Source organism: Pantherophis guttatus, chromosome 9, assembly GCF_059756535.1.
Source record: "Pantherophis guttatus breed Tessera chromosome 9, ASM5975653v1, whole genome shotgun sequence".
In the NCBI taxonomy this organism is placed as follows: domain Eukaryota; kingdom Metazoa; phylum Chordata; class Lepidosauria; order Squamata; family Colubridae; genus Pantherophis; species Pantherophis guttatus.
In genome coordinates this window covers 2,975,431-2,991,274 of record NC_142071.1, presented here as the reverse complement: position 1 = coordinate 2,991,274, position 15,844 = coordinate 2,975,431, and the positions used below count along the sequence as shown (strand labels likewise).

The window sequence follows — 15,844 nt, the reverse complement described above, 5'->3', positions numbered from 1 at the left end:
ATGGTGTACTGGGAAAGCATCAGGAGCTCATGCCATTTTCTTGGGATGTTCCTTCAGGTTCAGCCAAGCCCTGCTGAAGAGGAGGAGGAAGCTCAGGATACCTATGAACCTCCCCCAAGAGAAGAGCCGACTAAGAAAACGCCTGTAGTCCCACCGCAAGAGTCTGAACAGGGGATCTACCTGGGTAAGGTGCCAAGGGGAGAGAAGCATGCCAGGATTATCATAATAATGGGGGGTGGGAATTCCTTTAACCTTAGTTACTGGATTTTGGCAGACCAAATCGTGATGCTATGCAAGGGATATTTTGGGACATGGTAGATTTTGGAAACCAGTCAGGTGCTCTGCTCCCTCCCTCCCTCCCTCCCTTCCTCCCTTTCTCCCTCCCTCTCTCTATTTTTCTTTCTTTCTTCTCCCTCTCCTTTCTTTCTCTTTCTTTCTTCTTCCTCTCTGTCTGTCTCTCTCTCTTTCTTCTCCCTCTTTCTCTTTCTTCTCCCTCTCTCTCCCTCTTTCTCTTTCTTTTTTCTTTTTTCTTTCTTCTTCTCCCCCCCACTCTCCCTTTCTCTTTCCTTCTTCTCCCTCTCTTTCTCCCTCCCTCCCTCTTTTTCTTTCTTTCTTCTCCCTCCCTCTCCTTTCTCTTTCTTTCTTCTTCCTCTCTGTCTCTCTATCTCTCTTTTCTTCTCCCTCTTTTTCTTTCTTTCTTCTCCCTCTCTCTTCTTCTTTTTTCTTTCTTCTTCTCCTCCCACTCTCCCTCTCTTTCTCTTTCCTTCTTCTCCCTCTTTCTCCCTCCCTCCCTCTCTTTTTCTTTCTTTCTTCTCCCTCCCACTCTCTCTCTCTCACACACTCACACAAACAAAGAGTGTTTAAGGTTGCCGACCCTTGCTCCAGACAAAGGGCAATATCTCTAATTTAAGACACGTACATTATGATGTAGCAAGGTTGGACTCAAATCATCCACGGAGGACCTCTGTGTACTAGAGAAAGAGGTTTCACGGATGGAGAAGATGGGATAGGAGGAGAAGGAGGAGGAGAAGGGGCAGCAGCGGAAAATGAGGAAGTGAGGAAGAGCGAAGGTCCTGTAACATCTCGGATCATTTCTTTGTCCATAGATTGTCCAAATGTGAGGCGCTTTTCTGTGCCGCTCGGCAGTTTGCATGCCAAGCCCTGCATGGTAAGAGACCTGTTGGAATTTGTGAAAATGATCAGAATCAAGCCGAATAGAATAGAATAGAACTATGGAGAAACTTCCTGACTGTTAGAACAATTAACCAGTGGAACAACTTGCCACCAGAAGTTGTGAATGGTCCAACACTGGAAGTTTTTAAGAAGTTGTTGGATAACCATTTGTCTGAAGCGGTGTAGGGTTTCCTGCCTAAGCAGGGGGTTGGACTAGAAGACCTCCAAGGTCCCTTCCAACTCTGTTATTCTATTCTATTCTATTATTAGTTATCCATCACTCAACTACTATGTTTTTCAAGAGTGAAACCAAAGGGTTGAATCCCATAATCTTGTCCTGAATAATTTCATCGTGTCCTCCCCAAACCTGCTTTTGAACTTCGCATTGTATCAGCTGAGTATTCCATTTTCTCCTATGACTGAAACCATGAACTTTTTTTCATATAATTAGGGCTAGTCCTCGGCTTATGACCAGAACTGAGCTCCAAAATTTCCATTGCTATGCAAGATAGTTGTTAAGGGAGTTTTGCCCCATTTTTACGACCTTTCTTGCCACAGTCACTAAGTGAATCACTGCCGTGGTGAAGTTAGTAAGCCCATTGTTAAGTGAATTTGGCTTCCCGTTGGCTTGGCTTCTCAGAAGGTCGCAAAATGGGATCACGTGACCCCAGGACTCTGCAACCGTCACAAATACGAGTCAGTTGGGGGATGCTGCCACAGTCATAAGGGTGAAAAAACGGTCACGAGTCATTTTTCAATGCCATGGTAACTCTGAACGGTCACTAAATGAATGGTTATAACTCAAGGACTGTCTGTATAGGCCAGTTGCCAAGGACTTTGATCACATGAATCTGAGAATACTGCAATGGTCGTAAGTGTGAAAAATGGTCCTAAGTCACTTTTTTTTGTGCCATTGTAACTTCAAACAGTCACTAAATGAACGGTTGTAAGTTGAGGACAACCTGTAAGAGGAAACCAACCACACCTGAAATTCCCTTCGCAGCCGAGATTTCAAGATTTACAACTGTAACACGAGAGATTTGTGGGCTGAACGCAGATATTGCTGCTAAACTATAAATATATTTTCTATTTACCGTATTTTTTGGAGTATAAGACGCACCTTTCCCCCCCCCAAAAAAAGAGAGTGAAAATCTGGGTGCATCTTATACTCCGAATGTAGCCATGCCCAGCCTCTCAAACGGAGGTTTCAGAGGCTGAAAAAAGCCTCAGAAATGAAGCTTCAGAAAAGAAGCCTCCAAACAGAGCTTCAGAAAAAAAGCCTCCGAAACAAAGTTTCAGAGGCTTTTTTTCTGAAGCTGTTTCGGAGGCTTTCAGAGGCAGAAAAAAAAGTTTTTTCTGAAACAGAGTTTCAGAAGTTTCAGAGGCAGAAAAAAAAAAAAAGCAAGGCACAGAGCTCACAACAAAAGAACCTGTTGCTAAAATTCACCTCTGGGAACAGCTGATTGGGGGTATTCCGGGAGGCCGATCCACCCACCAATCAGCTTTTTTCTTATTGTCCTCCCCAAATACTAAGGTGCGTCTTATACACTGGTGCATTTTATACTCCAAAAAATACGGTATATTTTGCTTATTCAAACCAGCGATTTAAAAAAACCAGATAGCCGATTGCAAAGTCCTTTTGGTCTTCTCTTTAAAAGAAGCTTGATCATTTGCAAAATGAAAATCACTGCCGACAGTGTTTGCTTCTATTCACATCATTTTTAAACCCCGGGGTGTCCAACCTTGGCAACTTTTAAGACCTGTGGACTTCAGCTCCCATAGCTGACTGGGGAATTCTGGGAGTTGGAGTCCTCAGGTCTTGGAAGAGTTCTCTTGCTTGTCCTACCAAATTTCCCCTCTTGTGCCTTACAGTTGCTCACAAAGGCCGGAGCTGAAGACAGTGGTGATGAAGGGACAATCAACATCAAAGCCATTGAGGAAGGTCAGAGGAAGGGGCTGTTGGAGGGGGTGGGCCTGTGTGGGATGCAACACTGTGACGGAAGGGCTTGCATCTTTTAAGGTGGCCTAATTTAGTTTTCTAACCATTGCTTCTTGGCAACTTTAAGACTTGTGGACTTCAACTTCTTTTTCTCCAAAAGAGAAAAATATCTGCTGTGAACTCTGCATAGGTGTCAGGAAGGGCATCTGGCCAGTAAATGCTCAATTCCATTCAGTCGCCCCAACTCCATCTTAAATCAAAGGATTACAATGTCATAAAGAGGGGGGAAAATTTACTTCTGGGGCAAAGGAAACGGCAGGGACTATTGTAAGAGAAGGACAAGACAGCACACCATACTTCATATATTTCAATATGCTATAAAATCCACTTTTTTCTGCTTCTATTGAGCAGCTAAAGATTCCCCGACACTGTGCAAGTTGAATAACTATTTTTTTTTCTCTTCACAGCACTGAAAAAGGGATTGATGAAGCCTCCTCAGCCCCCTTCTCTCCCATCCTCAGCTCGCCGGGTGTCTTTGCCTGCTTCAGTCTTCTCTGGACATCCAGCAAAAGTGGCCATAAACAACGGTAGGTAGAATTGTAACAAGGTGTATTACAGTGGTGGTATACAGCCAGTTCTATCTGGTTCGGGCGAAACGGTAGCGGCGGCTCCAGGAAACTCCACCCACCCGGTTGGAAGTCATCACGTCCCGTTTTTTATGCTCTGTGCATGCGCAGAAGGCCCCATGCACCCCGTTCTACTTACCTTTACTACCAGTTTGCAACGGGATCGCGAGCACGCGCTCGCTTTGCTCGTGTAGATCGCCGATGACGACATCTGGGGCAGTGGGTGGGGCCTCCTGCCAGTTTTACTACCGGTTCTTGTGAACCAGTCCGAACCAGGGGCAACCCACCACTGCCGTGCACGCTCATATTTGCGAACCGGTAGCGAAGGTAAGTGAATACTACGCCTCGTATATTACCTAATGATTGGCACCTAGGGAAATTTCCAGGATTTGGGACATATTAATTTTTTCTTTAACGAACTAAACCAACCAGTTGCATCAGCAATTAAAGAGTTTTACTGCAATACATGCTGACAACTTACCGAAAATTTGGAAAAGAAAATTGGAGTTTGCTATTTTAACATTTTTTTTAATGTTATGCATTTTTAAAAATGTTATATATCTTTCTTGTAATTTTAAGGTGAGGTTAAAAAATTTTCACCAAAAATTTTATTTGGGGTCTGTTGGAACTCTTGATGGACAATCCTATGTTGAAGATGCAACAGATTAGAAGATATTTTAGCATCCCTGGTTCAGGGATGGGTTCTACTTATTTTTACTACCGGTTCGCAACAGGATCATGAAGCTTCTGTGCGTGCGCAGATCACTGATGACAACATCCAGGGCGGTGGCAGGAGCCTCCAGCCGGTTTTACTACCGGTTCTTGCGAACCGGTCTGAACCGGGGGCAATCCATCACTGCTCTGGTTCTGTTATGTGGTCTAGCCCAGGATTGTCCAATCTTGATAACTTTAAGACTTGTGGACATCAACTCTCGGAAAGTTCTTCTTTTGGTCCCAAAGATGCTTCTTCAAGAGGCAACTGGATTTTCTGTTTTTTCTTTGAAGACGTTTCGTTTCTCATCCAAGAAGCTTCTTCAGCTCTGACTGGATGGTGGGGAATGGAAGAGCATCCAGTTAGAGCTGAAGAAGCTTCTTGGATGAGAAGCGAAATGTCTTCAAAGAAGAAATTCCAGTTGCCTCTTGATAAAATATGTTTGGGACAACCATGACCTGGATGACTGAGAATCTCCACGGACGTTCTTCTTTTGGTGTTGTTCATTCTTATTCTTTGAACTTTTTTTGCAGATCTTTTTCTGGCTTCAAAAGATGACAAGGTAACTAACTTTGCATCAAGCGACAAATTCCTTGTAGTTCATCTGGAACATTCCAAGAGTTCTTCTGTACTCTTACTCTTAACACAATACGATGCTCCAGTTTCTATTAGGCTCAAAATTCTTTCTCCCTCTTGCAGGAAGAACCTGAAGATCAACCTATCTATCTGGAATGTGAGGCCACCACAGGTGAAGTTTCTTCTGTTGGCCCCTTATCTTCTCCAAGGTAGCATTTCTGGGGAGCTCAGTGGGACCCCATATGCTTTGGCTATCGCTACGTTACAAACTATTCCGTGGAATATTCAATTAATGATGTGACCTACCGTTTCCCCACCCCCAAAATACGACCTACTCAGAAAGTAAGTCCTACCCGGGGGTGGGTTCTACTTACTTTTACTACCGGTTCGTAACAGGACTGTGCGCGCTTGCACGCTTCTGCAAATCACCCATAATGATGTCGTAGCGGGTGGGCGGAGCCTCCCGCCGGTTTTACTACCGGTTCTATAGAACCGGACCGAACCAGGAGCAACCCACCACTGATCCTACCTTGATTTTTACTCGTGCGTCCAAAATAAGCCCTAATTAAGACCCCGCCCACTCCAGGGTGGCACAGGTAAAAGTTAAGCTAGGGTGGGGATGGGGTGTGTGGAGCAAGAGGTATTTTCTTAAATAACCTGGCCCTTTTCAAGCTTAATTAGAGAAAACCTGCTCCAATCTTAACATTGTGATCCTGAGCTTCTTGTAAACCAACTTTCTCCTGGAGCTGATCTGTTTTTCATTTCTTGCCAGGCTTGGCTCCCTGTAAAGGATCTACTTCTTCAGCCCTGGATCCTCTAACCTGCCTCTTGAAACAAGCCAAGTGAGTCAGGGGTGGGTTCTACTTACCTTTACCACCGGTTCGCCAAGGGATCGCACGTCGCCCTTCCATAAGGATTATGGGGTTGTTAAAAGAAGATGTTTTATTTTGTCTATTATGTTTATGTAGTGTAATATTGGAGGTGGTGACCCTTTGAGAGCTGGATGCAATGAAATATTTTAATGCATGCGGATTAGTGTGCATTCAAAGTAACAATAAAGTTATTTTAAGTTCTGTGTAAAGGGGGCCGATACACACAGTTATCTTGCGTGGCAGCTATTTAAAACATGCTAGCTGTTGTGGCTCCGTTACCTGAGCCTGTGTCATCGGCAGGAGAGGACTCAGAGAGTGAAGGAGAGGAATTGGCAAGGCCTCCCTCTCCAGGACCCTCCTCTTTGGCAATGCCTTTGGTGTCCGCCGAAGGGCAAGAGATAGGGCCGGGGCCAAGCCAGTCCACGCAGTCACAGGTGGACAGTGATGAGAGTAATGAGTCTTGGCTGGATCCTCAACAGCGTCGCAGAGATAAGCGCGCGCAACAGAAGAAAAGGCGTGCCCGAGATTAGGCTGAGTCACTGGACCACACCCCACAGGGTATAAAAAGGAGCGTGGTGGCCAGTCAAACCTTGTGACAAACAAAGCTGAAAGCTTCCATGCCATTCTGCATTGCTGGACTTTTGCTATAGACTTTGCTGGATTATCTTTGGACTTGATTGACTCTGTAATTATTGAGCTGTTTCTTTTGATGTACCAGAAGTGGGGAGAAGTTATCTCTCCTCTTCGTAAGTAATAAACTCTTGGCAGGCAGCCACTAGGTTGTTGCCAAGTTCCGTTATCATAAGGAAAAGGATTTTGCCGGCTGGTTTGGTCTTTAACTCTTGAATGTCTGTTGGTGTGTGTGCATGTGGGACAGGGACAGAACACTAGCGTGTTCTCAAAATTCCAAATGTTGTCACCCAACCTTTGATGTCTCTGATGTAATGCATCATGTAAGATCTGTCTCTTACACATTATACCAGGGGTCTGCAACCTTAAACACTCAAAGAGCCATTTGGACCCGTTTCCCACAGAAAAGAAAACACCGGGAGCCACAAAACCCTTCCCGTGCCTGACTATTTCTTGAGCGGCCACAAAACTAACATATGTAGTTGAATTAAACGTTCTGTTTTTTTCCGAAACTTTTCTTTTTTTGGATTTATCCATGGTTGGCCTACGGGGGGTTGAAAAGCTCAAAGTGTGCCGGCGGGTGTCGCACATTGGCGGTTTTGACGCATATTTTGAGTGACGGGGTGAAAGCAGAGGTGTGAAAGAGCCACATACGGCTCCAGAGCCACAGGTTGCTGACCCCTGCATTATACCAATGATTTTCAGCCTCAGCATAACTTTAAATCAGCACAGCGTGCTGGCTGTGGAATTCTGGGAGTTGAAGTCTTAAAAGTTGACATGGTCGATAAATACTTCCTTATAGTATGGATCCCATGTAGCATAATCCTCTCTCTTTTTCTTTCTATTAGGTCCAAAATTTCTTCTTTGGGATCTCAACAGGTGAGTGGATAAGCTTGAGATAAGGAGCGGATCAGGCAGCTGACCTTAAAAATGCCTGGGTATATTTTTAAACTATTTTTTTTAAAATTTGTAGGTTTATGGGCATAGTTGGGTTGCAGAGCAGTGGTGGGTTTCAAAATTTTTTACTACGGTTCTGTGGATGTGGCTTATTGGACGTGGCATGGCTTGGTGGACATGGCTTGGTGGGTGTGGCAGGGGAAGGGTACTGTAGGATCTCCATTCCCACCCCACTCCAGGGGAAAGATATTGTAAAATCTCCATCCCCTCCCCAATCCAGGGGAAGGTTACTGAAAAATCCCCATTTCCTCCCAATCAGCTGGGACTCGGGAGGCAGAGAATAGATGGGGGCGGGGCCAGTCAGAATTTTTACTACCGGTTCTACGAACTACTCAAAATTTCCGCTACCGGTTCGCCAGAACTGCTCAGAACCTGCTGAAATCCACCTCTGTTTCAGAGTTTATATTACACCAAAGCAAGCCACTCTTTCCTTGACCCCATTTAAAAAAAAATTTGTAGGACAAATGTTCTGTGGGTGTGTCTTGGTGGGCGTGGCAGGGGAAGGATATTGCAAAATCTCCTTTCCAACCCCACTCTGGGGCCAGCCAGAGGTGGTATTTGCCAGTTCTCCAAACTACTCAAAATTTCCGCTACCGCTTCGCCAGAACCTGCTGAATTTCACCCCGGACGTGAACCAACTTTGTGTAAAGGAACAGATAAAGAGAGGTATCTGATCCAGATTAGGAAAATAACCATCTCCTCCATCTTTTCTCTTCCCAGGGCTGTCCAGAAGACAACACTGAGGGTAACAGTCTATGCTTTTACATGGATGGATGTGGGCATGGACAGTGGAGGAGAAAGATCAAAGCAAAAAAATCATGCTTGTTATTACAAGGGCTGCTTCATCCGAGGAACTGTTCTGACCTAGACTTCCCCAGCAGCACGAAGCCGAGTCCTCGTCCCGATAAACCCCTTTTATTTAATTTACAGTGACTTCCTCTCCAGCCAAGTCTTTCCTCTCCCACAGCCTTTCAAGATAGTTCACCATGACCAACCTTTATCAGGCTTGGAGAGTGGCCAGGCTGATATTTTTCAGACTCTCGCAATACTTGGCAAGAATGCGGAATGAATTAATTGTTTCCTGCAAACTCCACTCCCTTTTTGCTCCTTTTTTATTCCCTCTGGGAGGGGCCCTTCATCGTCCACCTGTGGCATTACTCCCTAGTCGACCCTTATTCTTTAGCTCTTCCCTTCGTCTGGCAACTCTGTGCATGCGCACCCTGGGAACAGGCTCCAGCTGTTCATCTGCCTCACTGATGTCTGACTCTGAAGGCAGCTGATACCCATCATATGGCCCTGGCCCCTCTCTCTGCCTCCGATGCAGAGCCCTCATCAGAGTCCTCCCCAGACTCCAGGATTGGTCCATGTTCCTCCCCAACCTCCTCACTATCCAAATCTGCTGCTAGATCCACTGGCGGGCCACAACAGGAGGCCCTTCCTCCACTTTTGCAGAATTGCAGAAATATCACTGCCCCAGACCGTCTTCCAGATAGGACTTTATTCCTACTTTATTTCTCTTGACGTAACTCATTTGTTCTGCAAACCCATGACCTCCAGTCTGTCTGTAATAGTATGGGGAAATGACCTGGGAAGAGGGGAGGAAGAGCAAACTAGGAGCAGTCAGATAAGAGACGGCTGAGGCCACAAGTCTCAGAAGGAACCCTCCCTCATTTCTAGGGATGTAGAGATGTGGGGGAGGGGAACGATGTACTTTCAGACTTTTCTGGACTTTGTTCAGGAAACCTTAGAATAAAGATAGAGGTGGTAGACCTTGGATAGGCTTCTTGTCTGGGCCTAAGCCTGGCCCTGGCATTGGGGAAAAAAAATAGGTTGTGACCTCTACAGAACCCATGAAATGCTCTGTCGTTGTTGTTTTTTCCAGGTAGGCGCCTCAAAACTGATAACCTTCCAGAGGTGAGCATAACTGCTGAGCTATCAGAGGTGTTCCTTTGACTGTGGGGTGGGTTACAAAGTTAGAAAGAAAGAAAGAGAGAGAGAGAGAGAGAGAGAAAGAGAGAGAGAGAGAGAGAGAAAGAGAAAGAAAGAAAGAAAAAGAAAGTAAGAAAGAAAGAAAAACAGACAGAAAGAAGGAAGGAAGGAAGAAAGAAAGGAAAGAAAGAGAAAGAAAGCAAGAAAAACAGAAAAAAGGAAGGAAGAAAGAAAGGAAGGAAATGAAGAGAAAGGAAGAAAGTAAATTAGAAAGAAAAAAGAAAAAGACAGGAAGAAAGGAAGAGAGAGAGAGAGAAAGAGAAAGAAAGAAAGAAAGAAAGAAAGAAAGAAAGAAAGAAAGAAAGAAAGAAAGAAAGAAAGAAAGAAACTTCCCTACTATCTGGATGGTAAAATATAACAGAAAGAGGGAGACAGCATGGCTGGTTGGGGAGATCTGGGAGTTGAAGTCTACCCATCTTAGAGTGCTGAGAATGAGAAACACTTGTGGAGAGACATCGCTGTAGAAGAGGGATGGGTGGGCTACAGATTTGCCGGGTCTGGGTACAATCCAGGAAAGCCAATGTCTTCTCTCCAACTCTTGGATTACTGTACACTTTGGGACATCCCGAGCCAAGGATCCATCTGCACTGATCAGTTTCACTGGCTCCGTTATATTTCTGCAGGATCCTGATATGAAAAATGCTCCATGGTATGCAGGCAGTTGTGACCGGCGTACAGCGGAAGCAGCTCTCCTCCAATTTAACAAGGTAGCTTGGCCCTGTTTTATGATTTTTATAAATTCCAATCTCTGGTTTGCACGGTCTGAGCCGTCACTGCAATGCAACCCCATCACGTAGCAAGCCTGACTGTAGCAATAGCAATAGCACTTAGACTTATATACCGCTTCACGGTGCTTTCCAGCCCTCTCTAAGTGGTTTACAGAGTCAGCCTATTGTCCCCCAACAACTGGGTCCTCATTTACTGACTTCAGAAGGATGGAAGGCTGAGTCAAACTTGAGCTGGTCAGGATCGAACTGCTGGCAGTGGGCAGAGTTATCCTGCAATACTGCATTCTAATGTAGTATTAGAGGGAGGATACCCTCCCAGTACTGAGAGGGATGGAGGGAGGGAGGGAGGGAGGGAGGGAAGGAAGGAAGGAAGGAAGGAAGGAAGGAAGGAAGGAAGGAAGGAAGGAAGGAAGGAAGGAAGGAAGGAAAATAGCAATAGCATTTAGATTTACATACCGCTTCACAGAGCTTTCCAGCCCTCTCTAAGCGGTTTACAGAGTCAGCCTCTTGCCCCCAACAATCTGGGCCCTCATTTGATCCATCTTGGAAGGATGGAAGGCTGAGTCAACCTTGAGCCGGTCAGGATCGAACTGCTGGCAGCGGGCAGAGTTTGCCTGCACTACTGCATTCTAACCACTGTGCAACACCATCTATAATCTCAACCTCTTCTCCACCTTGGAGAAGTCCTGCTCTACAGAAAGAAAGGTCTTGGCCTGAGAGCTTCTCCATGGGGCACTCAAGCCAGAGATTCCTTAAGTCCACAAGAAAGAGAAGAAAATTCATTTGGATCTAAAATGATAGCATTTCAATAGATGATTGGTGGGCTGGAAGCTAAAAGATGAAGAACGGTTGCAGGAACTGGGTATGTCTAGTTTGATGAAAAGAAGGACTAGGGGAGACATGAGAGCAGTCTTCCAATATCTCAGGGGCTGCCCCAAAGAAGAGGGGGTCAAGCTCTTCTCCAAAGCACCTGAAGGCAGGACCAGAAGCAATGGGTGGAAACTAATCAAGGAGAGAAGCAACTTAGAACTAAGGAGAAATTTCCTGACAGTGAGAACAATTAACCAGTGGAACAACTTGCCTCCAGAAGTTGTGAGTGCTCCAACACTGGATGTTTTTAAGAAGAGACTGGACAGCCACTTGACTGAGATGATATAAGGCAGTGATGGCTAACCTTTTCTGGACCGAGTGCCCGAAGTGTGTGTGTGCACCCAAACCCCAAAAATTCAGTGCGGCAGGCCCCCAGCGCATGAGCAAACAGCTCCCACATGCTCCGCCCCACTCATGCACGCGCCCCCCACATGCACCCCCCGTACATGCATGGCAGAGACCCAAAGACCAGTTGGCCAGCGGAAGCCGCGCAGACATGTGCAACGGAACTGGGGCAACGTCTTGTGTGCCATCAGAGAGGGCGCTGCTTGCCACCTCTGGCAAGCGTGCCATAGGTTCGCCATCGTGGGTATAAAGTCTCCTGCTTGAGCAGAGGGCTGGACTAGAAGACCTCCGAGGTCCCTTCCAACTCTTGTTCTCCTCTGCTCCCCTCCTCTTTGTTGCAGAACAGCGCCTTCATGGTACGGCAGAGTTCCCACCACTCTGCCAGCCAGCCTTTCACCTTGGTGGTGTTTTACAAGAATCGGGTCTACAATGTTCCTGTCCACTACCAGGAGAGCAGCTGCCAGTTTGCTCTTGGCAAGGATCCCAAGAGGCATGAGGTGAGTTGAAGGGAAAGTTGGATCTCCAGGAAGTAGTTGTTAGTTGCGAAGTCCGACCCATCGTGACCCCATGGACAACATTCCTCTGGGCCTTCCTGTCCTCTACCATCCTCTGGAGTCCATTTAAGCTCACGCTGATTGCTTCAGTGACTCCATCCAGCCACCTCCTTCTCTGCCATCCCCTTCTTCTTTTGCCCTCCATCGTTCCCAGCATTAGGCTCTTCTTCCTTCTCATTAGGTGGCCAAAGTATTTGAGTTTCCTCTTCAGGATCTGGCCTTCTGAAGAGCAGTCAGGGTTGATCTCCTCTAGGATTGACCGGTTGATCTCCTCTGGGACTGATCAAAGTCCAGATATTGTTGTTAGTTGCGTAGTTGTGTCTGACCCATCGCGACCCCATGGACAACGTCCCTCCAGGCCTTCCTGTCCTCTACCATCCCCGGAGTCCATTTAAGCTCACGCCAACTGCTTCAGTGACTCCATCCAGCCACCTCGTTCTCTGCCGTCCCCTTCTTCTTTTGCCCTCGATCGTTCCCAGCATTGGGCTCTTCTCCAGTGAGTCCTTCCTTCTCATTAGGTGGCCAAAGGATTTGAGTTTCATCTTCAGGATCTGGCCTTCTAAAGAGCAGTCAGGGTTGATCTCCTCTAGGACTGACCGGTTGGGTGGCCTTGCAGTCCAAGGGACTCGCAGGAATCTTCTCCAGCACCAGAGTTCAAAGGCCTCCATTCTTTGGCGCTCAGCCTTCCTTATGGTCCAACTTTCACAGCCATCCATTGCCACTGGGAAAACCATCGCCTTAGCTATACGCACTTTGTTTGGCAGAGTGATGTCTCCAGGAGATCCCACTATACAGATAGTTCATGACTTACAATCTATTCATTTAGTGACCGAAAGTTACGACGGCAGTGAAAAAAATGACTCGGGACCATTGTTTACACAATTGCTATTGCTATTAGCCTCTGCTTAGAAGCTACTTGGCATAGACAACCAATGGGAGTGGGCCAGGGGTGTCAAATGGCCATGAATGACGTCCTGTGTGTAAGTTGTCCCCAATTTTGCTCAGTGATCTCATCTCGGCTTGGCAGGCAACCTGGTAAAATTATGTCGGTTGTGGATAATTTCCTCACTGGATATTTTAAAGAAGAGTCTAGACAGTCACTTATCTAAAATGATATAGGTTCTCCTGCTTGAACAGGGGGCTCGACTAGAAGACCTCTAAGGCAGGGGTCTCCAACCTTGGCAACTTTATGACTTGTGGACTTCAACTCCAGCTGAGGAATTCTGGAAGTTGAAGTCCACAAGTCAGAAAGTTGCCAAGATTGGAGACCCCTGATCTAAGGTACCTTCCAGCTCTCTTCTCTTCTCTTCTCTTCTCTTCTCTTCTCTTCTCTTCTCTTCTCTTCTCTTCTCTTCTCTTCTCTTCTCTTCATTCCATTCCATTCCATTCCATTCCATTCCATTCCATTCCATTCCATTCCATTCCATTATTCATTCTCTCTTCTCCTCCACTCCACTTCATTCTATTCTATGTAAACAAACATTCATTGAAAAGGATAATTATGAAGTGCCTGGCCCCAAAGTCAGCCCTGCACCCAACTTTGCCCCACGACATCCCCTGATTTACGGGAACTCAGATCCAAAAGTAGGGAAAGGAGTGAATTGGGGACACCAGATGTTGATTTGTCTTTCCCTCGCCAGCTGTTTGACAGCGTTTCCAGCATCATCGAGAAGTACTCAGAGCGCCCCCTGGTGCTGATCGACGGCAGCACTTCTGCCAAAGAGCAAACTCGACTTTTGTTCCCCGTGACACCGTGAAGATCGGCGCCTGCCACACAGAGTGGATCCCCAGTTTCAGCTAGGTGCCCCGAGTGTGGGTTTCGAGGCCCTTCTGGAGCAAGGACAAAACGTTCAGAATTCAATCTGGCAACCTGCGTTATCTCATTCATAGCCTGCTTTTCAACAACTTTCCGGAGGCAGAAGAAAGTTGGTTTGCAAAATTCTAGACATGATTTAATGATGAAAAAGAAAGAATGTCATAATATAAATGTACAATTATGATGATAGAGGTGAACAGACTAGGTAAAACTGAAAGGAACTTGAAAGAAAGTATATATTAATATAACATTGGGGATGCTTGGATACCAAATAGGGGAAATATTGGACAACAAAGGGGAAAGAAAGAAGAGAGGAGGAGAGGGTAAGATAGAAGAGGAGAGGGAGAGAGAGGAATGGAAGAAAGGGGAAAGGAGAGGAAGAAAAGAGAAGGGAAAAGAATAGGAGAGAAGGTTAGAAAGGGGGAAAAGAGGGGAGGAGTGGGGGAAAGGAAGGGGAAGAACGGAAGAGGAAGGAGAGGAGGAAGGGAGAAAGTAGGAGAGGAGAGGAGGTAGGGAAGGGAAAGAAAGAAGAAGGAGGAGAAGGTTTGTTGTAAAATGAGGGGGAAAGAAAGGGTAGAAGAGCAATCCCGAATGTAATTAAAATGTTTTATTGTTATGCTTTCTTTAGCAAAAATATGTATATGTATGATTAATTATGGATAAGAGAATGTACATTTACAATATGTGTATAAGAAATAAAAATAAAAATCTTTTCAAAATAATAATAATAATAATAATAATAATAATAATAATAATAATAATGAACTTTAAGAGTGGCATTGGAGTGGCCTTTAAAATGGATCCTTTGATCAAGCGTGCCTGTTGCTCCTTGTACAGTCATAACAATAATAATTCTCTGTTACTGTTTGTATGACTTTGCAATTAATAACATACACGGAGTCTTTGGCTTAACAATAGTTCATTTAGTGACTGACATTACAACAGAACTGAAAAAAACCAAACCGTTTTCCCCACTTATGATCGTTCAGCTCCTTGGCAATGACTCGTATTTATGACCGTTGCAGTGTTCCGGGGTCATATGATCCCTTTTTACGACTGTCAGACAAGCAAAATCAATGCGGCAGCCAGATTCCCTTAACAACCGGATTACTAATTCACTTAACAACTGCCTAATGAAAAGGTCGTAAAATGGGGCAAAGCTCACTTAACAAATGTCTCACTTAGCAACAGAAATTTTGGGCTCACTTGTGGTCTGAAATTGAGGATTATCTGTACTGTGTCTCCAACCGATTTACATGCCATTTGGAAATGAACAAAACTCACTGTCAGAATTCAGGGATGTTACTAACCTTTGAAGCACAGCCAGAAAAAAAGAAAGAAATTAAATGGGCAGGCTTGAAACTACCCCAAAGATAACCCAAGGAGTAATCTGATGCGGAATAAACATTTGAAAGAGGGAGGCCAATGGCAGAAGCTTTCAGCTGAATTCACACGTCGCGGTTTGCTTAAACATGGTTTATTTTTAAAAACCACAATAGCCAAAGTTTGCATAAATCACTATGCCATAGATTGCAACCGACGTTCACCCCAAATGCTCAAGTGAAGCTTTAAAATAAACTAGGATTCTCATAGAAGAGAATATTTGTAGCTCAAGGTTGAACTGTAGGGATTTTAGTGCTCTCTGAGCTTGGTTGTTTTCTTTGCAAGGGTTTCATTACCAAGCTAGGTAACATCATCACTGTTAGAAGGATGTAGGGTTTGCTCTGAACTAGGATTGTGCAGTAAAATCGCCCTTCATCTTTTGCTATTAGTCCTCGTTCAAATCTGCTTTCCACACTCCTTTCGAAAGAAAAGGGAATGTACAGAGTGGAGGAATTCAAATTTTTTTTACTATCGGTTCTGTGGGCATGGCATGCCTTGGTGGGCGTGGAAGGGGAAGGATACTGCAAAATCCCCATTCCCTCCCCACTCCAGGGGAAGGATACTGCAAAATCCCCATTCCCATCCAATGTATTTGACGGTTTTCCGAACTACTCTAAATTTCCGCTACCGGTTCTCCAGTAGGGAGAGAACCGGTAGAGTTGAAATCCACACAG

General features: G+C 45.4%; 1 protein-coding gene across 1 annotated transcript; it reads left to right on the top strand.

Moving 5' to 3' along the window:
- On the top strand, positions 1–14,192 carry LOC117676063 (SH2 domain-containing protein 6). The gene is made up of 13 exons (XM_060683530.2): positions 1–184; positions 1,107–1,168; positions 3,046–3,115; positions 3,580–3,699; positions 4,984–5,012; positions 5,150–5,198; positions 5,799–5,868; positions 7,377–7,407; positions 8,206–8,230; positions 9,368–9,399; positions 10,098–10,181; positions 11,759–11,914; positions 13,612–14,192. Exons 1-13 carry the CDS (start codon positions 1–3, stop codon positions 13,726–13,728), a joined length of 1,029 nt encoding a protein of 342 aa, XP_060539513.2. The 3' UTR covers positions 13,729–14,192.
- The last annotated feature ends 1,652 nt before the right edge of the window (positions 14,193–15,844 follow it).

Excerpts from the sequence above, each read along its gene's own strand:
- LOC117676063 (XM_060683530.2), top strand. The coding sequence starts at position 1 with ATGGTGTACTGGGAAAGCATCAGGAGCTCATGCCATTTTCTTGGGATG. Across the intron at positions 7,408-8,205 it reads CTTCTTTGGGATCTCAACAG|GGCTGTCCAGAAGACAACAC; the intron begins GTGAGTGGATAA and ends TTCTCTTCCCAG. Across the intron at positions 8,231-9,367 it reads TCCAGAAGACAACACTGAGG|GTAGGCGCCTCAAAACTGAT; the intron begins GTAACAGTCTAT and ends TGTTTTTTCCAG.